This window comes from Dufourea novaeangliae, unplaced genomic scaffold (assembly GCF_001272555.1).
Source record: "Dufourea novaeangliae isolate 0120121106 unplaced genomic scaffold, ASM127255v1 scaffold118, whole genome shotgun sequence".
Lineage (NCBI taxonomy): Eukaryota > Metazoa > Arthropoda > Insecta > Hymenoptera > Halictidae > Dufourea > Dufourea novaeangliae.
The window spans coordinates 603,744-629,867 of record NW_015374006.1 but is presented as its reverse complement, the minus strand read 5'-3'; the positions used below and the strand labels follow the sequence as shown (position 1 = coordinate 629,867).

At 44.2% G+C, this 26,124-nt stretch overlaps 1 protein-coding gene across 1 annotated transcript in view; it reads left to right on the top strand.

Annotated features, from left to right (window-relative positions):
• Positions 1–18,839, top strand: part of LOC107188198 (protein expanded-like) — a 33,331-nt gene extending 14,492 nt beyond the window's left edge. Inside the window, exons 3-11 of the mRNA XM_015576453.1 lie at positions 2,133–2,212; positions 9,543–9,622; positions 13,220–13,355; positions 13,562–13,837; positions 14,412–14,577; positions 14,921–15,229; positions 15,588–15,866; positions 15,961–17,813; positions 18,180–18,839. Coding sequence (XP_015431939.1) covers positions 2,133–2,212; positions 9,543–9,622; positions 13,220–13,355; positions 13,562–13,837; positions 14,412–14,577; positions 14,921–15,229; positions 15,588–15,866; positions 15,961–17,813; positions 18,180–18,659 — 3,659 coding nt within the window. The 3' untranslated portion in view covers positions 18,660–18,839. The remainder of the gene's footprint in view (positions 1–2,132; positions 2,213–9,542; positions 9,623–13,219; positions 13,356–13,561; positions 13,838–14,411; positions 14,578–14,920; positions 15,230–15,587; positions 15,867–15,960; positions 17,814–18,179) is intronic.
• The last annotated feature ends 7,285 nt before the right edge of the window (positions 18,840–26,124 follow it).

Here is a 26,124-nt window from a genome sequence, read left to right as displayed (position 1 = left end):
GGGGAATGGTAGGGAAAGGGAGGAGGGTGGTACAGCGGAGACAGAGTCCGAGAGAGAATCGAGGCGCGGCTGTTCGAACACGAACGACACTACCCGGACCGGCTTCACGACGTGGAGTTTTATTGAGGAGCAGATGTTTGAAACGTAACCTATAATGATTCGAGCGCTGTACGTATGAAACGGGCTGGGTATAGGCATATGTATATGTATAAGAGCGTCACGATAACGTATTTTATTGCGACCTCCGCCCGATAATGTCGCTTCTTGGGAATCTAAACAGGGACCGTGGCGACGGGCACACGGTGTTTCCGTCACTGACATCGAACAACTCGCGTCCTTTACGGATCACACCCCCAGGGAGTTTATGCGTTCCGTGAAAACGGTTCCGCGACGCTTTTGTGAAAACGACCACGTAACCCCTTTGGCGATTTCCGCGGGACGCGTTACGGATTATGGGACTGTCCCTGTGATGGCTTTCGCCAGGTCCCTTCGTACGTACGACAGCTTTGCCGAACTGACTGGACGTTGTTAACTCTTTAACTACTAAGAGCTCTTTAGATTTATAAACGCTTTCTGTCGACGGAATAATTTTTTTGGTACTGGTCGACTGTTTCAATCTAAATTAGTCACTTAACATTACCTTCTATGCTCCATGATGATCAATCCCTACTGAACAGCTCATTCCAGATCATTATCCATTGGATCACTAGCTGTCCAAATTTTACTCACGACCGAACTGCATTTCCCCTACTCCCTCAATCTTCCCTATTTTTCCACTACTCGTTATATTTCCTATTCGCAATTACGTGAAAAATGAACCCGAAGAGAGACTTCTCCTGTAAACAGTACTACTCTAAGGGAACCCACGTCTGCGTAGGAAGAGAAATTCTCAAATCATCATTTGACATTACCCATCTATATAATGATCGCTACTGGACAGTTCCCCTCAGATCATTATCTCCTGGAACACTGTTGTTCAAGTTTGACTCATGACTAATCCAGATTACACCTATTCTTTCGTTCTTCCCTATCTTCTGACCACTCATACTGTCTCCTATTGTCATGGATCTAAAGAGAGAAAGAAATTTCTCTTGCAAGCAGCACTACCCCAGGGAAGTCTTGTCTGTCCAATAACACTGAGTCTCTCAAATCGTTGCTTGGCATTTTTCATACTACTGGATAGTTCCTCTCAGGTCCCCTATCCACTGGACAGTTCAACACTCAAGCAATAACACTAACACCCCTCGAGTCGTTGCTTCGTATAATCTTACCATCAGCAAAGTGCAAAAGATTGGCTAGAGCTCTCCCTCTCTCTCTTTCTCGAGATTCGTCCAGATCGTGTTCCAGTTCGGAAAGCGCGTCGCGTTGTCGCGCGATGAGGGTCTGGGACCCGAGTGTCTGGCCCCATGTGGGCAGGACAGGTTTGGGGGCCCTCTCATTCACGAACATCTCCTCTGCCGACAAGCTCTTTCATTGTTTCGCTCGTTTAGGGGTATCGGCATTTCGGGCCATCAGCCGTGCAAAAAGTCGAGCGAGGAGAATGGGGGTCCTTCGGAGCATCAGCGCCAACGACCATATCGGGGCACTGTGGACGCGTACGTGCGGGCCCATGTACGGGCCCATTTGGGCCCCGACCGAAGGGACCCTCCGAATCTCGCGGGCCCCGCCGCAGCTCGTATTTGCTCCCCCTTCCATCCCCCGATTATAATAAAGGAACACATCGTCTTCGTTGATAAAATTAATTTGTCAGTCGGCCATGGACGACCGGAAACGCTCGTTTGAAGCTGAAGGAACTTCGAGGGCCATTGATCCTCTGGGGACAATACGTCGAAGAGAGACTCGAACGAATTCTCTGCTTAGGATTACCGTCTTAACTTCTAACCTGTTGTTATGCAGTAAAGACTCGATGAGAGTTGGATAAGAAGTTCCTCATGAAAGTTTTTATTGCATCTAGAGAGAGTTGCCGAGGGCTTTGGGAAAATAATAGATTTGCGAGGTGTTGAAACGATTCGCGGTGCACCGTGAAAGTTTTGAAGCGGACCCGAGTTTCAAACTCCCATGGAGTCTTTACTGTCTTTTGTTATTATTCTTGTTTTAAAGTGTAATAATTATTATGTGTTTTACTGTTTCAGACGGCGAATACCTGTTCGTCGATCCGGAGAATAAGTTAAGCAAGTACGCACCGAAGAACTGGCGAAGTTCTCACACATACGTAAGTACTTTTAATCGTTCGATGAAAAATTATAATAGGATATCAACGTGTGCGTTGGGGCGGGAGGAACAATTAACTGTGAATTTATTTCGATAACTGTTATGTTGAAATCGCGAAGCTTCACATTGAAAGCTACACGTTATATTCGTAATATTATTTTAAGTCCCAAAGTATTAAGTGTTATGAAATAATAGATGCATCTTAAAACTTTCGTCCCTGAATATAAAATATTTTACCTATTATGGTGCCTCTGTAAATTCGCCTAGTCCACTGAAATTCACGCGAAGCTTAACATAATAAAACGTAGCATTCTAAAATTGGCCATTTCACGCAACAGTACGCTTCACAGACAACGTGACGTTACGGCAAAACGAAGCGAGGCTGCGAGGTGTACGATAACTCGATTGTCACTTCAGTGCGTTCCTTATTCTGCATACTTAAGGAATTCACAGGTTTAGATGATTCAGATGCGCGATGGGCGTGTCATAAACTAAATGTGATCCGTCCGAGACCAACACTGTCTGGAACGTAGAAAAAATTTATGGTTAGACAATGCTTGTTTGACTATTCATGAATTTTTGTCCATTGAAGTATCTACTGCACGGTACTTTTTCATGAATATTTTGTGAAACTGACATTGACAATAATTTAAATATAATAAAAACGACAACCTACACTGAATCAAAACGATTTTCAAAATTAAGCCTGTATACCCAAGTAAATGTGTAAACTTTTGATATGCAACGAGTCAACAAAATACCAATGGTTCAGTTGTAAAAATCAAACATGTTAGAAATTAGTCAACTAGCCCTCCCCTACGTATAATGTTCCCCGGTTGCGGGTCGGGGGCTCTTCGAACGGTACGTTCCACGCCGGGAGGAATCGTGAAAAAGGACGATTCAAGAGCAAAAGAAGAAGGCTCGCTCGCGGCGAAAGGAGAAGGGTGCGTAGAAGGCCCTCTTCGGTCAAATTAGCATTTCCATCCGCGGGTGCACGATGGCGGCCGTGGTTTTGCCCGGAGGGTAGCGCTAAACGAGCGTACAACAGCAGTCCTCTTTCAAGACGAGTAGCCTCGCAATATACCCCGGCCACTCTATCTCTCTCTTTCTCTCGTCGTCGTCGCCACCACGGACACCAGTGTGCGTTGCTTCGGAGCTTCTCCGTTCGAGCTCTGAACACCGACCTTGACAGTGGTTAACGTTAAACCGTGGACATTCGTTTAACAAAGAGAGGTCCGACGATGTTAATTTGTTGTTCTTTTAACCGTCTAGAGTTCCATGTTGGGGGGGTGGACTCGATGGTGAATTTAATTAGAATTACTGTGGACTTCAGTGATCTCTATTTAGATTTTTTCTTACATGTACAATTTTACAGTTGCAACGTTTGAAATATTGTCGTGATTGTATTGAATGTCAACAATTTACCGCCGAGAAGCATTCTGTGACTTTATTAGCAAAATGTAACTTTGCATAAAACATTCCTCAATCATAAATTTGTCAATTATTGACTTTCACGCGGAAAAGGGTTCAGCCTAACTAGCGATAGGCAATACAGTATCGATATATCAAAATATTTATACTTTTCAATTTAAATATATGTCGATATTTTATATCGATTCCTGGACCCTTCAAATATCGATACAATTCAAATGTATCGCCATCATTAAGCCTAACCCAGATATTGAAATATCTCTGCGGTCGTGTCCCTACCACGGAGACTCCAGTACCCTCTCGTCTCGTCGCCCCTACCGTGGAATTTCAGCAATTCCCCGTTCCAAGCTTTTCTCGGGGCCGCAGGAATTTGTCAACTCCGCGGAACGCGTCCGATCGCCGGACACCGGGTCTCGTCCGCTCGGAATTGCGGCTGGCAAGTTCCTCGATGGAGGGGGAGCCCCCTTTCCCCTCGAGAGAGGAAGAGAGAGAAACAGAGCGTGCCGCCTCGTGCGATATCTTCGTATCTGCTCGAAGCGGTAGGACCCCCGTTCCGCTAATGACGGTCCACACCAATAACCAATAAATACTGGCCCGGTAAAACCGAGCTACCGGACTACGTGCTTATCTCGCCGGAACATCGGCCGCGAGGATTTTCTGCGGCCGTGCGAGAGGTCCTCGGCTATTAAAACTGGGCCCCTCCCCTATATCGGCGCTTTCGTGCTCCCCCTCCACTTCCCGCCTGGGCCCCCACTACTCGACGTGTTCCCGCTCCCTGGCCCAGAGTCGGACGTTAGTCGACGGGAAATAATTTAAATACGGTTTTGAAAATTTGTACGAGTAATCTTGGAGCAACAGATCATTTGCGAATGGAGTAAAATGGAATTTTAAGTTGAGAGAATTTGTGGAATCAAGAAAGTTTGCCAGATGGGTAATTTTATTTGAAGCTAGTGCTTTAGAGATTAGTAATCAAATGTGATATTAACATGTTAGATGGATTGAAGTGTTCGCTATACGACATATGTAAATGTGGACAAAGTGTAATAGATCGACTGATGTTTGTTCTTTTCCAAACCTACGCGTGTACGCGACGACGATGGAATGCGACGCGAACGTAGCTCAGGTACCGCGTCACACACTTTCGATTTCCATCCCGTCGATGACCCGACTCGGTCTCTCTTTCTCTCCACGCTTTCGCGGGACGTGACTGATGTAATTGAGAAGTGTCTGTTGACAGTCATCGTGCGATGTTTCGTTAACCCCAGACAGCGACGCTTGGGTTCGTTCGGACCCCAACTGTTGGCTTAAATTGGTTTTTGGTAAGCTGACGAGTTGGGTGAAGCTTTGAAAAAAAAATTCAGTAGAGAATATACGAATGTTGAAACCAAAATGGTCCAGTTTGATTCCAAAATGGTCCTTTTCGAACTCCTTTGGCCTGAGGTGATCTAATCGAGGTTGGAATTTGAGGATTGGTTTCTATGTTTTGGAGTAGTCTACATCAGGATTCTTGAGTAGAGATGTGGTCTTCTTACCTTCTACTTTGTAGCCTTTGTTTCGAACGGAATCATAACCAGTTGTATCCTTGCATTTATTGATCTCAGACACTTTATCGACACTGTTTAATGTACACACACGAACTAAAAATAGTCTATCAAGCTTCGGTAATATCAATCTTCACGGTATATCGCGGCTCGATCGGCTCTTGCCTAACCCGGTTCACCGGATGGTATGCGACCCCAATTGGCCGGGAATCATTAAAACCAGCGGAAAATCGAGTATACCGATCGTGCTCCATTACTCAGAATTATTTTCCCATACGAAAGGCATCGGTGATCGATCCCCCGAAGTGCTTGTTCGTTAGCATACCATGTGGAGGGAAAAGAAGAAAAAAGGTGATTGAAATATTGTTCGAAACTAACAGGCGCCAATTGAAGTATGGCACAGCTTGCTAATGGACGTGATTTATTGGTATGTACGCGCGCGCGCTATATCCGGCCAGGGACATGCCATAGGAGAGCCCATATGTATAAGTGGGCGATTACCGTTCTCCCTCGATCGCTACGGCACAATGTGGCAACGCGCCAGGCGCCAAGTAACGGCCACTAGTCAACATCAACAATACCATTCCAGCGAAGCCATCAGTTCCATATTCGTAGCGTCGCGTCGTTCGATTTCATGCTGTCTATCAGAATACGACACGGCCCTGTTCCCGGCCACGTTGGCCTAACCTATCAGGCGGATCGCGCGCCAGTTTCGAATAGGAATTCGTTCCAAGACGTCGGATTTGACAGTTGTTAGCCGGTTGTTCTACACATTGTACTGATACGGCGACCAACTGCGCCTGGTGACTGCCAGTGAGGAAGTCCCGCACTATGGAATTTATTCAAGAGACGTCAATATACAGGGTGTCCCAAAATAGCTTCGACTCCCAGAAATGAGGGGTTCCTGGGATGATTTGAAATAACTTTTTCCTTAGGAAAAATGTTATCCGAGGCTTTGTTAACGAGATATTAACGAAAAACCCCAACCAATCAGAGCGCGATGTTCCCGGTCGAACTTCCACGGTAGCGGTGGTTACCAATCACAGTGCGTAGCGAACGCTACAGCGGAAGCTCGGCCGGGAGACTCGCGCTCTGATTGGTTAGGGTTTTTCGTTGATATCTCGTTATCAAAGCCTCGGATAACATTTTTGATAAGGAAAAAGATATTCCAAATCATCCCAGGAACCCTTCATTTCCGGGAGTCGAAGCTATTTTGGGACACCTTGTATACCCGGTAGAAGATATTGGGTATGCAAATCGTTCGTCCAGGGAACTCTCAGTTTTAACGCTGACTGTACCCGCGGGCCATCTAGGAACCTCGGGAGCAAAAGACCGTAACCGAAGAGTGGAAGGGGAACAGAAGTGGGATGACGAGAGAGAGGATGAAGGGGAAGGGCGCACCGAGCCCGGATTAATATTTATGGTTCGTAAAATATGCGGATGGACCCGACGGTATAATTTGCTACGATTTGACCGGAGGGTCTAGGTCTAGACACGACCGAGAGAGGGACCCTTCTCGGTTTAATTTTCGGCTACCGAATTTGGAGCGGGCTTCGTTATTGGTACCTGTCTCTCCCTTCGTTCCGCGTCCTCGTCGTCCTTTGCCCCTCTTCCCTCTCCACGTCTATTCCGTTCCTTTTTTCAGCGGGTCCCTGCGGTCCGATGATGTATCGAGCAACTCTTCACCAGGGCCCGTCGAGAAGGGACGAGGTGGGGGGTGTCCCGTGTTAGGCGACTTCTAATTTCTATTGGCGAGGCCCAACGGAATCCTTTTGATTGCCGGATTTAAATGGAACGCCAGGCCTATCGTTAAGACAGATTGGACGCATGTGGGTGTGGGTAAGTGAAATTAGGACTTGAATCGATCCACCGAGTTTTAGATGTTGGGTATAATGAGCGATCCCCCACCCTCCCTCCGATTTTTAAGCCCCGAGACGATCTGGGTTCGTTGTGTTGCGTAAATTTGTTGCTTTTTCTCTTTGTGGATATGAAGGTCTACCTAGCAGGGATAGAGGATGGGAATTAAAAAAAAGAATTAATTGTTGTTCCTGTATTGTATTTGTCACTACTAATTTCTATATTCGTACGTACACACGTACATATAGTTTCCAAACATAGAAAATACGATTCCCATTATCACGATATTTTTACTTTAGAAATATTGTTTTCCCACACTGTATCTTTATTCGAAAAAAAATGAGTAAGAAACAGTTTATTCGTTATAAATTGTCATATCTTTATTAAAAGATGGGTTACGAAATGAGGCACACATGCTTATCGAGAGTGTTGTATAATAAGCGAAAACAGATCCTGATTTATTGCAAAAACTAGCTGCTTAGGAATATTAGGATGAACAGGTATTAATCGTAAAATATAAAAGTTTCTATATTCTCAAGAAATTCTTTATGTAACTAAATCCTAAAAAAAACTAAATCTTAAAAATTTAACGTCCGATTTCGTACAATATACCAAGTGAAAACACTAAAACAGTATTCGCCACTTCCATTCTACAATAAATATGTGTGAATAAAAATGAACAGTCGTTTGATTGAACAAACAAAAATTAAAAGAATCGGGACTATTTATAAACAATAAAATCAAATTGCACGTTATCCACGACATTGTGTCCTAATTATCAAATATGCAGTGAACATTACAAGGCATTACGAAATTGCTCAATATCTGAAATAACTATTGTTTAGGGGATATTAAACCTCGATGGACAACACTTATGCTCTTACTAAAGTTAAGGGAAATGCCCTAAAATATATCATTTTTACGGAACATCACATTTTCTTCATAAGACCAGGTGACTTAATATTTATGACCAATCCTGTATATACACACATAATTAAATTAAAAACAAGAAACCACGTGTTTGGCAGTTAATTTCGTCATCTGTTTCGGGGCCTCTGCTTCGAGGTCAACTTGGTCGACCAGGCGCGAAGGGGGCCCCCGAGGACAAAATAAAAGCCATTATACACACATATATATATATATATATATATGTACATATGTATATATATTTATCTCGATAACGCCGACAGCGAAATATTAAACATATTAAAAAAGTCGTCCCGGTCGGGTTCATCGGACCGAACAGATGGCCGCGCGTTATCGATCATTCGGATCTACTGGTCTCGAGTTTCGCGGATCGAGCCGGGGACCGATCCACGAGGATTCGGTCCCGATTCGCGGGCGGAACGTGTGTGCAGCTACCGTGCTTGAACGAGCGCGTGGGCCGGGGACACGCGTGGGCGTGTTCACGGTTTCGTGGTTTCGCCCACGTACCGCGGTTTTTCTTTCGGTCCCCGGTAGCAGGCCGCCGAAGTCGGGCCCCCCCCTCTCCGTTCCCTGGATAGGCCTCGGGACCGAGGGGATCCCTAACCTCGCAACGATTTACACAGTGTGTCGATAAAGTTCGGTGACTGGTCCGAAAAAATGAGAATTCCATTGGTGATTCGGAAAAATCGGTGTACTTGCCCTTTAAAATACAGTAGACTCGCGATAATTACCCGCATTGGGGGGCTCTAAAGACGGGCAGTTTTAGGGAACGGGGGATTATCGAGAGCCAATGTCATTCGAACAATTATTGGAGGCAGAAGGGGACAGAGAGTGGTAAGTGTAAGTACCTACAGTAAATCATCGATGAGTGTTCGAAGGCTCCTTGGCAGTGAGTTTTCCTTTCTACAAATTCTAGGAAAATTTCTCGAACATCGTTATGAATTATTGCATAGAAACTACCGTGGACGGTTTACCGATCGGCGGTTGGCTGTTCGAAGGGGTTCCAGTTTTGTTTACATGTGCGTACAATAGAGAACTACAGAACGATATCGCGTATTATCGATTTGACACGAGAATAATACGATCGACCGGGTCACGTTACTTATTCTAGTCCACGAAAGAACAAGTCAATTATCAAAACAACTCATTGTCTTGGGGACACTTGCGCGTCGACACCGCCGGATGTACTAGATTCTAATAAGTGAAAGTAGAATCGTTGAAACGCTCCTCTGCACGTGATGAAAAAATTTACGAAACACTTGCATGTTAATCGTAATGTTGGTGTCATCTTGCAAATACTATCCATAACAATAGCATCACACATATCCCACTGATAAGATATAATATCAAAGAATAAGAATTTCACAAACTTATATTCTAGTTTTTCTAAAGGTTTATCGTCTGTGTAAAATGCTTCTGAGAATTCTTACATAATGTTTTTCATGAAAATTTTTTGATGTGATTCATTGAAAAACGAAAGTGTTAACGTGTTAATCACATGGAAAGCGTAGCCATTATCAGCGTCTTCGATACGATCATCAATTATTAACATCATTGTTGGTTTTATTTTTTCAGGGCTTAGACAGCAGCGGACGTCCAGCGTTCGTCCTCTACTTTCGCGTTCGTTACTACGTGGACACGCCGTTGCTCTTAAGGTGAGCCGTAATTTTAAGCCGAACAAACTTCACTTGCAACAACAATCATTCCAAAATCACCCGACCATCGTACCTCATCACCGTCGATCCTTTTTCCCCGAACCGTAATCTATAATACAATCGCGAGGAGGCCGAATCGTAAGCGCGAATAAAAATCCCGGTAGCCGCCTCGACCCGAACCGGCTGACAAATTACGCGCTGCAAAAGAGGCTGGCTCGACGCAGGAAGCCTAAATCAGTTGTGGACGGGTTCCAGCGATCGGACGGGCAACCGAATGGATCGCAGAATCGATCGAAGTAATTAGCGTTCCCCTTCAAATACAACCCTGGGCCCATCGTCCCTTTTCTAGCCATGACACGTCACGATTATAAGGGTTACTTCTTCTTGCCTCGTAAACGCCCTAAGAGAGAAACAGAAATATTCGGATGACACTCCAAAAATCGTTCGAATTTAAATCGAAGCAAGTTGCGAGGTTAACACATTGTGAATCTGCATCTTTTCTGTGTGAATTTGAATATATTCATGCGTATATTACCTACATAATTTCCGATAATATGTGGCAATTGAAGCTATATACATTAGACAGCATACCGTCAACAATGTATTCACTAAAGATCTCGAAAGACCCGGTTAAAAATGGATCAGATGTCCTAGGATCGAACACACTCTGCACGCGAAGCAATTGAAACGAAATCGCTCAACAGAGCGCAGCGAACACTTTTGGGCGTGGTTGTAATGAAAGAACGCGAATGGAATCGTTGGAGATTGGAAGATGAAGGGGGGATTTAGGGAGTAGGAGCCGCGATTCGGTGGTCGAGGACGATTAACAGGGGACAAGAGAGGCGGGGTTGGCCGCGACGTGGGGCCGAGGGAGACAAGCAAAGGGTGGATCTCCCTCCACGAAACGGAATCCGGACTCCTGTCCCGGTAGCTAAGTGCTACCTACCGGTGTAATTATAAATTATTACGTGGCGCGTGATAGATAGACCGCGCGCATTAAATGAAAGCACTCCGTCCCGGTAATTATACTGATCCGCGAGTTGCTCTCTGATTTCCACCCGAAACCGGTGATTTACATCGGGAGGGCCTGGACCGTGTTTCGGCCCGGCACGTCCACGTCGACGAGGGTTTAATTCGTGAAAGGGACCCGCGGCTGGCTCGACTCCCCGATGCCTCGGCTCCCTGGTACGTACACAACGGATTTCGTTGATCCTCTTGCGTTCGATCGTCGATTTGTTAGTACAGACATCTTTCGATTATTGTCCCGAACTCGGGTCTGTGCCGGGACAATAATCTTATAGGGAGAAATGCTTCAGACCCTCGTAAATTCGTATTTTGCTCGACGTCTGAGCCTCGGCAACAAAAATGGAGGAGCAACAAAGTATGCGTTTGACAGATTCCACCCCTCCCTTCTCAGTGGTGGGGATAGTGCCTGGACAATAATCGTGTAGCACAAGCCAGACGATAATCGAGAGGTGTCTGCATATTTCATGTCTTCTGATGGAACCTCGATCACACGAAATAGAGCTTGCTCGCGGATAGTCTGTAGCCACGTACAATTGACGGTTGTAGGTAGGGTTAGTGGAATAGGGCAGAGAAACGAAGGAAATAGTTATGAATGTAAACGGTAGAGGGCTGCAACCATCTTTGTTTTGTAGCGGTTTTAATGAAAGATATGAGGAAGGAAAGAGGGAGAAAAGATGGGGAGCGTTTTGTCCTAGGCCTGCTAGTGTGGTAGAAAAACAAAAAATTTGTTTGAATTATGTAAATTCGTTTTCAGAGATTCTTTAACTAATTCCACGAGAGGGAGATCGAAACGCGACGATATATATTCACGGCGGACAGTTTCGTAATCGCGGCATGTTATTCCGTAAATTTATAGGGTCGGTTTTCTATTATTATGCACGGTATGTTATGCGAACTGTATCGAACGTGATTTTTCGTAATTCCGGTGGCCTCAACAGGTACATACGTCGTTTATCATTACGCAAAGTTGCATGACAGTGTGCCTTCCTACGCGACCGCCATCGGAATACGCTCGGTTTTCTGAAATCGGACCTGCAACGTAACTCGAAAGTCATTTGTATTCTTTTATAGGGATCATTTTTATCAAACAGGTTAATATTCGACAGAATAACATATTTTTTATCTTTACTTTATAAAGTATAATATAATATTGAATATTCAAAGATAGTAACAGTAAATATAATTCTTTTTCCATCTCATTAGTCGCCTTTCTACGTACAGTAAGTGCTTGATGAGTGTTCGGAGACTCCTCGACACTGAACATTAAATATTTTGTAGACTAACAACCATATGCGGCTGAAACAAATATTATTGGCTTCAAAATTCCAAGCTCTGTCACTGTGCTGAATTAAAAAGTCTCACTCATTGAGGATTTACTGTACTCCCGATATCAACATCTGTATTTACATTGTATTATAATATATTTCAGAGTATTATAAACAATATTTTCTCTCGAATAACGTGACAAGAAGAATGAACTATATAACATATTTCTATATTGTTAACAAAAAGATTTTCTCAACAGAACAATTTTACCAAAAAAAAAAAATATGTAACTCTTCCCCCGTTTGAAGACCAACAAAAATCGAGTGTACGTGCACAGTCTGCGCGAATAATTCATACCGCCCAGACCATAGATTGCAGTACCGCAAACGGCACGAATCATTTCTGCGACACCACGTCGCGTGTATACCAGCCCGAAGTCCTACAGCAATTCGCACTTAATGACTCGGAATCCAGCGCGATTGAGTTATATAACGGCGCACGAATATCGCAAGACATCGTGATTCGGTTCGCGCGAAGGAATGTCTTTATAAGAACGTCGACCGTAGACATAACAAAGGTCTCGATCGAGGAACGCGTTTGCCGTTAAGGCGGGGTTCGGGGTAAAGGGTGGGAGAAGAGACGAGGATGAGGAGGGGTGGGGAGGGGAACAAAAAAAAATTCTCATCTCTTGGGAAGCACGGGATTTAATTATTCACGAGTCACGATACGATTCATTATATATCGACGAGCGTGTCGAGAACACTCGAGAGAGAACCATTCACCGAACCACCGTCGATCGATCCGCGATCTCCCCCCCGCTCGATCCAACCGTGAGAAGCATATCTCACCAGAAATGGCAAGGTTATTATTATTAATTATGCGAATGAGGTTTTTCGCGATTCGCCGCGCTATCCGTTACACGACGACGCGTGGAGGCTGTTCCAAGAATATACCGGACGATCGGTAAAAAACATTCTGACTGCCTTCGAGGATCGCGGGCTAGATCATGGGCGATACGCACTCATATTTATTCGAAATCATTTTTCTTCGTTCCGAATAAATACAACGATCGCAAGAAATTTGAAAACGTCTCCGATGCTGCGTTTTCAATATGGCGGACAATGAGACGATCGATGAAGCATTGATGGAAGGAAAGTTAATCAGAGATTCGGTTGGTTTATTGTGAAAAAAAAAAAAAAAACGCTTGAACACGTCTCGTGAGCCAGTCTCACAGTCGTCACATCACGTAAACAATCTTTTTGTCCGATTTCGCGATGAGGGACAATAATGATTCAATTGTTTCAGCGATGAGACGACGTCTCTGCTCACGCTCGCGGGTCTCGCCCTACAAGCCGATCTCGGAGACTATTCCGAGGAACGGCACAGGCCACACGCAGGATCTGTGGGATACTGCAAGCCCACGGATTACCTACCGCCTCACGTAAGTCCCTTAATTTATACCGAATGCCCATGGAAACGACCGAAGTTGTCATTACCGTGGAACCTTCAAACACTCATCGAGGATTTCCTGTATATGTGGATAATTTGAAAGTTCCATAAGCAGTTCGTCGAGAAATTATTTTGTGGTCCAGTGAATAGGAGTATCCTAAACCGATTAAATGTGTAATCGATGATATCGTGGTTCAGATGTGCCTCGAGTCGAATGTGCTCGCCGTGCTCGCAGCTCAGCACAGGGACAACCGGGGCCTGTCCAGGGAGGAGGCAGAACTGCAATACATCCGAGAGGCGGTGCTGCTGGAGGCGCCGCTCAACGCTCACCTCTATCGACTTCGAAGAAGCAAGAACGAGGCCGGCCCGGGACGCATACTCCTCGCGATATGTGCTCGCGGAGTGCGAGTATACGCCGAGGAGGAGACGCCGCGCGTCTTCGCCTGGAACAACATTGGCAAGCTTTGCTTCGACGTCAGTTCCCGTAAACTTTACCAATTAGAAAAGTCTTTCGTTCGTTCCCTCTCACCGACATCTGATCATTAGACTGCGGATTTTTATGCGAAATAACATTTTCTAAAGTAATTTATGAAGATAGAAGAAAATGCAGAAATTTATTTTACCTCTTAGGTATGTTATTGGGTTCAGAATAAAGTAGAAAACTAGTTGGATCCGATGAAAGTTTTGTTTTTTATTGTACTTCACAGAGACCTATGGTATAAATGCATAAAATCCGCAGTCTACTGATCACAGTGATCACTGAATCGGTCTCCCTGCCTCGAATGTGATACTCATGAAACTTAATTGTTTTTCTGTTCGGTGTACTAAAGGTGTACCGAGAAATACAACCATTAGTACCTTACCTGTCATGAAAGAAAACTAATAGGAACTTGATTTATTGTAGTATTCGTTCGCTTTTTAAATTCAGAAATTAAGTTTATTGGGTACCGATAGGCTGTCACGGGATATCGAAAGACTTTTCTGATACCCTTATGAACGAGATCGTGTTTGAATATATGCGTAACTTTGTGTAACATCCACGATGTAGCGCAAGAAGTTCGAGATACGGGCCGTCGATCAGCCGGACAAGCTCACACTATACAGCGGATGCGATGACAAAAGCAAGCTACTCCTGGGGCTGTGCCGGGACACTCACCAGTTCTCCATGGCCATAGCGCCCAGAGTGAACGAAGCGAAGAGGCGCGAGGAAGAAGGTGAGATTAATTTCCCCTTGCAAACTGGACCAATCTATTTACCATGTCAATATCCCCGTTTGTAAAGTGTGTCGCGAATCAAGAAAGTTCAGTATTTCATTTAGAATTTTATTCGAATAATACACTACCAGCCAAAAGTATGGGACCAGAGATTATAATCGATGGAACAATTAACTCATTATTTGATTACGATATAACAAAAGTTACGGAATGAGTACATCGAATGTCATTTCCAATTAGGTTTACCCGGCCATCAGTATCAATTTTCGGGTATTAATCCAGGTTTCACTGTATAACCATTTTATGTCCCGTTTCAAATATCTGTTTCTGTTTGTGATCACAGAAAGGAAGGTACTCCGGGACTGCTACATGTATCCAGCCCGTTGCAAGCTAAGCTTGACGGGTCGCGGAGCACGGGGTGACCAACGAATTTCCGTTATCTCGAGCACGTCGTCGAACACAACTTCCGGAATTGTCAGCGACCGGGTGCACAGCGAGGACGAACCGGACACGGCGCCCGCCTCGACAGAGTGTTTGCCCCGTCTTACCGAGACTACATCGCACTCGAACATTCCGTGCGGCGTTGTGAACGGGACGAACGCGGACGTCGAAGATCGTTCCTTGCCGTCGTCGCCGGTCACCACGGTGGATGGTAGGTTCAGAACAACCACCGATATCTTAACGCTTGGTGTATCGAGAAACGATACACAAAGTTTTTAACCCTTTCGATGTTCATGTCGAGTATACTCGTCATGAAAAGATGGCATCTGTTTTGTTTAATGACGACTATACTTGTCATTAAGTAAACAAAAAATTGCATTTGCTACTTGATATAAAATTTAGGTAAAACGAAAAACATATCGTAATTTTGACACATTTTAGAATATTTTCTAGAAAACGCAAAAAAATCACTAGAAAAAGTATGTAGCAGTACCTATACATATGTACGAGGGTTGTTTGATGAGACACTGACTTTTTTGGGTAATAGATAACGATCGTATAATTTTCAGAAGTCGACGGCGCAGATAGCACGCCCGCGACGGCCGCATTAAGATTGGCGTCGAGCGCGGCGACGGCCGCCGAGGGGTCACAATGTAGCAGCAGCTGCAGCACGGTCGTGGTCGTGAACACACCTGCTGGTGGACCGCCGAGGATCCGTCGAACTTCGGCGACGTCCAGTCTAGAGCTAGGCTATTCCCATACGGCACAGAATTCTGCGGTTTCCTCGGAAACCGCCAGCTTTCCTGGCGCCATTTACGACAGGTGCAAGAAAGGTGGCAAATACGCAGGTGAGAGATCGCGTTTCGCGGATTCGTAGAGCCATTCGATTTAACCTTTAATCCATAGAACACTGTAATAAGACGTACCAAATTTCGCTTCCAGGCACGGACATAGCAAGCGAAACCAGCGGGGTGTACACCCTGAGAAGCAGCGAAATGCAAGACGAAAGAATAGGCGACCTATATTCCCCGACAGGGGACGCGAACGAGTCTTCCGCGGCGAGTGACGTGTGCGCTTTGAGCTCCGTCCAATCAACGACCGACGAGGCTTCGGTAACATCCGGCTTCTATACTATACACAGTGGTCTTAGATCCGAGACGAGCGATGTATACACAGAAGACGCTAGCGCCGAGGACCAGGAACCAATTTATAGTGTGTGTAAGGGTGACGAGGATGTCTCTAACGTGGTCGCCACAATGACGGCGGTCACCCTGGATCAACAACTCGAGGATTCCAGATCACGTAGTAATAGTATACTGAGCGCGGGAAGCTTCAGAGGGGATGGTAGCGATCCTTCCAGCGTGGGACCCTTGTTATCGGCCGACGAGCTATCAGATCTAATCGTCGGGCGTTATCCACCTCGGAAGACTATCAGCAATTCCATGGATTCTGATTGCGACTACGTTACCATGCCACCACCGCCACCGCCACCTAGGACAGATAGCGACAGACAGCTTCCCCCGCCTCCTCCCTATCCAGTGAGCATGGACTACGCGACGATAAACTCGTCGAGATCCAAGATACCGGATATCGAAAGAGAACCACCGCCACCGCCACCGTACAACGCGACCCGAGGGGAATTTGTTCCCCTGCCACCGAGAAGGACCGATCCGCCTCCACCTCCACCCTACACATCGCCCAGAGAAAGAATTCAAATACCACCACCGACACCGCCTAGAAACGACGCTGTGACGCCCAGAGAACCACCGCCTCCGCCGCCGTATCCGGAAGTTTCAGAGGTCACTCGGCAAGAAGCGATTTCCACTCTCTATCCAGCCGCCACCGAGGAGATCGTCTCGAGGGTGACGTCGACGAAGATCCAGACCAGCCTGGCGAACAGCAAGACGAACGTCAGTATGACGTCGTCGAAGACCACCACCGGCCAACCGACCAATGACGTTCCATCGATTGCCCCGAAACCACCGCCGAGAATTCAACCGCCCACCTATCCCGGTGACAAAATGAAACCCACGCCGGTCCATGCTCCAGTCGCCGCTCTCGTTGTCGGGCCGAACAATTACCTGGACGTGCACGCATCACGAGGTGGTCCGGTTTTGTTGCCTTACTTAACACCACCGCCTCCCCCGCCACCCCCTCCGCCACCCATGGTACATCCCAGACAACCCCCGCCGCCGCCGCCTAGCCTGGCCACCGTTTACACCAGCCAAGTGGCCAGGTCACAGATCGAACAGTACAAGCAGCAGCTCTATTCCGATGTCGATTACGTTATGTTCCCGCTGAAAGATCCCGCAGTCTCCAAGCAAGAGTACATCGACGCGAAGCAAGGCTCGCTTCTTGCCGCGATGGCTGCCTATCCCCCTCCGCCTTATCCCTCGTTTAACAACAAATCGCTGGTAATGTACCGTAGCACGCCTTACCTACCCGGTTCATCATTCTCCTCGCCGTCGAAATACGCTTCGAACCAGAACCTTAGTAGCAGCGACACGAGTTCTAACAATTACTTACCGCATAGTAACCTGAGCAGCCACTACGCTGCCAGCACGAGCTCGCTATATAGTGGGGCTACTTGTTCGTCGGCAGGAAGTCAGAGTCTTAGACGGGAACCGCCAGCCCCGGCGCATCCGCACACTCTGCACACGTTCTCCAGGACCAGAAGCGACGAGAACATTTTAAAGTGTTTCGACACGCCTTCCAGCATGAAGCTGCAGTCCCTGCCGCAGCTCAAGCATCGCAGGCTACCACCACCACCCCCGCCGCCACCTTATGAAATACAGGTATGGTGTATTGTCCCAGCATTGTTGACAGAACCATCGATTCCCAAATGAACTCTCAAAGCCAGCGGCTCATTGTGACAAGGCTGGCAGATTCTAACCTTTTGAACTATATCACTAACAAAAGCTTCAACTAAATCTAAGTCATCAGTTTGGAAAAATGTTTCCCTGTTAGTCAATTCGAAGCTGTTAAATTCACAATCTTACAGCTACTTCTGCCTTTAGTCATCACTACCGAGGCTTCCTGACCTAAACCGCGTTGTCCTGGAAAAATTATTCCCCAAACAGACCTCTTAACATGTCCACACTCCTTGAATGAAAAGTCCCTCGAGAAATTTGTGTTTATACCCTGTACGTGTCCGGTTCTAGAATCTCGAGAAGAATCAGCCGCTCCCGTCGGCCTCTTCCTCATCCACCTCGCCCAAGAAGACGTCGAAGACAAGCAGCACCACGGAGGAACACGAAGAGGGAAAAGAGGACGGAATGCTGGACATACGAACGCTACGGGAGAAAAGCCGTAATTTGGATCTGCCGTTGATATCGGCGTTGTGCAACGATCGGTATCTGCTGAAGCAGACGAAAGCGTTCGTGATGCCGAAGCATCCGACCGAGGCGACATCGTCGACGTCCGCGAAGAACGGTACGAGAAGCAGCAACGGCGGCACGTCGAACAGAAATAAGTATCCAGTGAGCGGCCTGTCGACAACCCAGATCACGAAACCACCGAGAAAATCGTCGACGAGCACGCACAGACACCCGGCCGAGGTGAAGGGCAACGCTTACAAGGTCACTAATCCCGCAGGCGTATCCGCTGCGAAAAAGGAGCCGACTAGGGCGTCGCATTCCTAACATACAGTCCCGGGATATGACCCTCTGACATTCTGGAGTTCCATGCCTTCGACGAAAGTACATTCCAATAACTCCCTCAACGATTCCAAGACAGTTTCACTTTTCGCACGGTAGACAACGGCAAAAGAAAAGATTCCGATAACACAATCGGGACAAGAAAAGAATCGACTCGAAGTACCTTCCACCACTCGTCCTAGTAGACGGATGCTTCCACTCTCTTTTGGCAGAGGAGTTCAGCAATGAGACTAAATCTCGTCACAGATTCTACAGAAATTCGAATAGGTAAAACGCCTGTTTAATCAGTACGTTCGCAGGTTTGTCCTATCTTATATACTATGATGTCCTGTGGTGTAATAGGACGCCTTGAAAATGTGTCCTTTAGCTGTTTATGGCACTGCAATGTTCAAGGTCACGGAAGAAATAAAACTGTGCCTTAGTTACTATTTTAAAAATAAAAAAGGAAGTTGATGCTTCGTTTCGAACCTCCTGTGACCTGGAACATTGATTTAAGACTTGATTGTTTGATGTATAACAAAATGTTACAACAGAAGGATAGTATTTCATTTTAAAAATGCTTGACCTAATAGTGAATTTAAAGAATAAGAACAGTGATCAAATCGTAACTTTAGAAAGTCTAGAGATTGTGTATCGGTACCATTCTGATGGATAGCAATTTGTAGAGCATTTCAGAGTAGCCACGTTTCTATGTAATTAACGGGGATGGAGGTAAACAATGTTTCTTTTAGCATAAGATTGAGAATGTGTACTTTCTCGTGGACTTCCCCTACCACTCAAGTCGATTCTTTCTTCGACCCGACTATAAGTACTTAAATGCTGTACTTTTTTTTTCTTTTAAAGACCGTGCTTCTTCAACTCAGGGTGCCATTTTATCATTTACAATATTTCCGCTCGTCGCGAATACCTAAAAGTACGACGAGACTAGGTTACATTTCGTCTCGACGATGAATAATTACAACTTACGGATCACTCGTAATGCTAATTAAGGAGAAGCAATGACGTTTATTATATCGTTTTTATTTCATCTATATGATCTCTCTGATACTCCTGAAACGAAAATTGTATTCTTCCTCTGCGAACGAAGCTTCTTCTCGCGCATAGAATAGTAGAAACACCGACATAATTTAAAATGTCCATTAACTTCTTCTGTTGCTCAAGCAAACGGTCAGCGTGATCGGTGAACAAAATACAAACGCGGAAAAGTAATTTGAACGCGAATCCTAGTAACAAAAAGCGCCGAAACGCTCTTACGAATTGTACTCGCTGGTAAGAGCCAAAACGATCTTTCTAGGCACTAATCGCACAGTATCTTTATACACCGAGAGATGGCAGATACGACTACTGTTAATTAGAGACGTGTTAGTACCTAACGATGTCTACGGAAGTAATATTTATTACCATCCACGTTTTTTGTCTTTGTACTTTCCTTCTTTTTTTTTTTTAATATCTTTCAATCAGTGCTCCCGCTTTATGATACTTTTTATCGAAGCGTTTTTAAGCATTCGCGTGTACGTGACTGTACGTGTAGTCGCCGGTTCAGTCCGCGGTCCGTCGAAGATATCACACCGCGCGGTTGTTGGGAAGCTGGTGGGCGTTCAGGTATTCGTCCCAAAACGGATATCGACAACTTCGTCGAGTGAACATTGTTACGGGACAATGTAAAAGATTGGGCGAATTTAATAACTGGCGACTGCACCATACAGAACACGCGTAACAGTTACAATTGTAAAAGATCCGCGTGGACAACGCGGACCTTGCGAACATTAATCATAGATCATAGTGTAATGGGTAATGATTTAGCCGTAACGTTGACTTATGTTAATTAATACTAGATATTAATAATTGCAACACGAACCATGTCTGTACATAGTATTGCGTGAAATTATAGGACTTGTTGTAGTCGGAAACCTCATGTATGTACCACGCGCCACCTCAGCTACGAATAATAAACTTTTTTTTTATAATGAAAGTTGTTACGAAACGCTGTTTCGGGACAATACCTTACTGTTCTGCATGTTTACAAACAAATTGTCATTAAATTTTGTTTGAAAAAATGGGACAATCGTTTGAGATCTATTAGTAAATCTGTTAAATATTGTAGTACTTATCACCAAAATATTGTGAGAATGGGGGATTATTTTTTTAAACCAATGAATTTGTGTAGACAATTTCCCTTACAGACGAATTGCCTGCGGGCAAGTTGAATATAAAACAAACGCGAACACTGGTCTGTCAATAGTTGTCTACGCTTCGGTTACTGCTGAAGGCTTTTTCTTGCTCATAGTCAGTGAATCGTATACCTGCGATTAGCCCACGGACACTGACCCTCATAAAACGGAAAAACAGACGAAGAGCCATTAGCTCGATATTATCTTTGGTTTATAATACTTTACCGATGATAATACCGATTGCCCGGGCCTCACCACAAGGAGGTTGTTGCGAATGGAGGCTCAAGGCAGATAGATGGAATCACAAATTCTGCACCTATTCCCCTTTCACAATAAACCTTACAAATAACTTAAACCTCAATTATCTAATACTATCGGTATTAAAATCCCTTGGCAGATGAGTTCTTTTTTCAGCCTAAATCTATAAAAAAAGTTCCCTCGTCGGACGTCTTCGGTCTTCAGCTTAGAACTAATATTATCTTAATAGGCTATTTATGCCTCTATTACCGTAGCCCCTTATGGGGCGGCAACCCTACTTGCACCAGACTTCGATTACATTTACACCGCTGAGCGGGCATCATTTTTCTTCCTCATGCATTAAATTCGAAGATTACAGAACGTAGAATAATACCCTCTAACGGCTGGGAACCAGTAATTACAAGAACATTGTTAAAATTACATTTATTTGAAACGGTTGACACTGTATCTCGTCATGCGTACCCCGTTTAGTTCACTTTAGACAGCTCTAACACCGTTATACGGATAGCTTTCGTCTAGATAAAGCACTCGATTTGTAGCTGAAAGAACGTAGATTAATCCCCTGCCATTGACAATAACAATAAATGTCCAGAACATTGTCAAAATCGCATTTAATTACGGATTACCACTATTTTTTCGACCGGTGGCGCCACCCGTGGCAATTCGCTCAAACTACTAGCCAAATCATACCGATCGGTGAGTGAAAATTCCTAGTGATGGAAAAAAGCGAATATCTCAGTAATTATGTACTTAAAATGAACGTTATTAGTCTCAAATTGTCCGTCAGGACTTAATGCATGGACTCAATAGTGCAGAATCCCTGAATTAGTAAAATTAGTTTTGCCTGTATTATCGTAGCCCCTCATGGGGCGGCAACTCTACTTGCAGCAGATTTCGATTACATTTACACCGCTGAGCGGGCATCATTTTTGTTCCTCATGCATTAAATTCGAAGATTACAGAACGTAGAATAATACCCTCTAACGGCTGGGATCCAGTAATTACAAGAACATTGTTAAAATTACATTTATTTGAAACGGTTGACACTGTATCTCGTCATGCGTACCCCGTTTAGTTCACTTTAGAAAGCTCTAACACCGTTATACGGATAGCTTTCGTTTAGCTGAAGCACTCAATTTGTAGCTGAAAGAACGTAAATTAATCTCCTGTCATTGAAAATAGCAATAAACGACCAGAACACTGTTAAAACCGCATTTAATTGTGGAATACCACTATTCTTTTGAATGGTGGCGCCACCCGTGGCGAATCGCTGAAACTGTTAGCCATATAATTAGCTAACAGTTTCAGCGATTCACGACGGATGGCGCCACCGGTCAAGAAAATAGTGGTATTCCACAATTAAATGCGATTTTAACAGTGTTCTGGACGTTTATTGTTATTTTCAATGACAGGAGATTAATCTACGTTCTTTTATCTTCAAACTGAATGATTGATCAAGACGTAACTTGTCCATAGAACGTTGGAAGAGCTATTTAAAGTGAACTAAACGGGGTACGCATCGCGAGATAGAGTGTCAACCGTTGCAAACAATTGAGATTTTAAGAATGTTCTTGTAATTACTGGTTCCTACCTGCCAGAGAGTACTAATCTGCGTTCTTTAAACTTCAAATGTAATCCATGACGAGGAAAACTGATGCCTGTTTAGCAGTGTAAATCCGATCGAAAACTGTTGCAATTATATAACCACTAAAGATGCAACATTTTCCTTCGTCATGCATTACATTCGAAGTTTAAAGAATGTAGATTAGTACCCTATAACGGCTGATTCGTCTTGACCAAGCACTCAACTTTTAGCTGAAAGAACGTAGATTAATCTCCTGTCAATGGCAATAACAATAAACGACCAGAACACTGTTAAAATCACAATTTATTTGCAACGGTTGACACTGTATCTCGTCACGCGTACCCCGTTTACTTCACTTTGGACAACTCTTACAGCGTTATACTAACAGATTTCGTCTTGACCAAGCATTCTATTTGTAGCTTAAAGAACGTAGATTAATCCCCTGTTATTGAAAATAATAGTGAGTGAACAGAACACTGTCAAAATCGCATTTAATCTCTGAGTACCACTATTTTTTTGACCGGTGGCGCCATCCGTGGCGAATCGCTGAAACTGTTAGCCCATTCTATGGCTAACAGTTTTAGCGATTCGCCACGGGTGGCGCCACCGTTCAAAAATATAGTGGTATTCCGCAATTACATGCGATTTTAACAGTGTCTGGTCGTTTATTGTTATTGTCAATGGCAGGGGATTAATCTACGTTCTTTCACCTACAAATCGAGTGCTTTATCTAGACGAGAGCTATCCGGATAACGGTGTAAGATCTGTCTAAAGTGAACTAAACGGGGTACACATGACGAGATACAATGTCAACCGTTGCAAATAAATGTAATTTTAACAATATTCTTGTAATTACTGGTTCCCAGCCGTTAGAGAGTATTATTCTACGTTCTTTAATCTTCGAATTTAATGCATGACGAAGAAAAATGATGCCCGTTCTCATCAGTACTACATAGTTTGTAACTTCGTTTATGAAAATACAAATTCCAGTCTTCTCGCGCCACATGTCTAGGGCAGTTCTGTCCTGAACATACGCACAGAACGTAATTAAAATAATTTAAATAAAATAATTAATATTTCTTATTTCTCATAAATACTAAGACGGGGTTGTTATTTAATAATTTATGATAAAATACTAATTATTCATTTATAAAGCTTCTCGAATAATTTTCTAAAACATTCAAAGTACTAGACATTTTTACACTTTGAATCTCATATCGATTTCTAAAATAATCCTAGTTCGATGTAATATAGAACGTGGTTTTATGAGATAGATTTGAAGTTCGCAGCCATTAGCTCGGTATTGTCTTCAGTTTACAGTACTTTACCGATGACAATACCGATTGCCCAGGCCTCACCACGAGGAGGTTGCTGCGAGTGGAGGCCCAAGGCAGGTAGATGGAATCACAAGTTCCACATCTACCCACCTTTCACAATAAACCTTATAAATAACTAAAATCTTAACTATCTAATACTATCGCTACTAAAATCCCTCGGCGGATGACTTCTTTCTTCAGCCTAAACCTATAAAAAACTAAGTTCCCTCGTCGGTTGTCTTCGTTCTTCAGCTTAGAACTAATATTATCTTAATATTCTAATTAATACGAATTAATGCTATTAATACGAAATAACTTAAACTAAACGCAACGTAGTCGCTAATACTCAAACGAAAGAGATAGACGGAATGGAAAAAGTTCCATCGATCATTTCGTTTACGCACCTAATATACCAAGCCAAAAATTAATTCTACGATGAACCACGTTAAACTACAGTATGAACAAGTATCGCGATGAAAGTGTTGTCGCCAGAACCTGGTTTAAGAAAATAGGAAAGACGGGCGCAACCTCGCAAACCCGAATCCATCTCTCACTTTCCAGGCCCTTTGGGCTGGTCACCTACGTACCAGACCCGAGCACAGGTCATGACCAAGTATGGTAGTGCAAGCGAGATCCCCTGTAAAACAGAGTCCTTTTACGGAGCAGACTCCCGACTACCCCGTAGGCGGGCACATTGTACCCAGGCGCGCACGAGCCTTTACTCCAAATCCTACTGCCAGGCAAAGACTAAACACGTCCGATATCTGGCTTCTCAATAGAAACCAGAGGGATCGGCAAACAGTCTTAGTGCACAGGCCCACTGCCCGTACCATAATAGGTACAGACCCACTGCCCATACCCCAAGTCTGTGTAGAGAAATCAACGAGCAAAATGAATTAATAATAACTTGGTATGCACAATGGCTGATCACAATTTAAGTCTATTAATAGATAGACTAAAATTAATAATAAACGATGTGATGATGAATATGAATATAACAATGAATATCGAATTATGATTTAAGTTTAACTTACAGTAACTTAACGCAGTGGTAGACGCACGCTTTGAAGATGTAGACGTTGATCGATGTCTTCTTTCGATGGAATAACTGTTTGGAAAAATATTTTTCATTATACAATACACATAGAATACATAATATGCACAGTAAATAAATCACAGTAAATAAGAAAATAAATATCGAAGCCAATGGTTCTCGAACATCTGTAACATACAAGGGATTAGTAACAAGAGAGGGGACACAACAATATGCACAGTAAATAGATTAATAATATGCACAGTAAATAAATTAATAATATGCACAGTAAATAAATTGATGGTTGTCGAATGCCTGCAACAAACAATGGGTTAGTAACAAGAGAAAGGACGAGTATGAGACGCGCGACCACCCTCCGCGACGGTTCACGAGAAAGTGAGGAAGCAAGCACAGACCTGCACGGGATGGTACGACCTTGGTACACGGCGTACACGGCTAAGTCAATAAACTGGGTGACGCAACTCACTAGCGCGTTGGATCGACGGAGAGCACCGATACTCGGCACGCTCTACCGTACTCTCTCGCTCGCACACCTTCCCCCATAGACGGCCGAAATTCCTAGGCGCGCGTCACATCGACGGAGAGCACCGATACTGTGGCTCGTTATACTGCTCTCGCTCGCACGCCGTGACGTCACCCGATTCCCGGAATCCCACGGCTACGAGATGGCTCATTACGGTAAGGCATTCCCGCAAGGGAAATTGTAAGCCGCCGGCCAAAAGGTAGATTTGATAAACTATTTATGAAACTACATCTATTCTGAATTTACCTATTACAAATATATAAATGTAAGGCAAGATATAAAAACGAATAAAACAAGAACATGTAAAAAGTAACATTAATAAAATGTCCATTAACGATGCATTTAGAATAAAATGTCTTGTAGTTAAGTGAAAAAATATATACTTTTCCGTTTAAAGCTCAAGGACTTACGATCGCAGTGAGCAAATTCACTCAAGATAAAATAATCGCAATCACGGTCGTGAATGAATTTAAATCACGACCGTGATCGTGATTCGGCGATCACTGTGATAAATCACCGTTAGTGATTTTGCACGCCATCTCT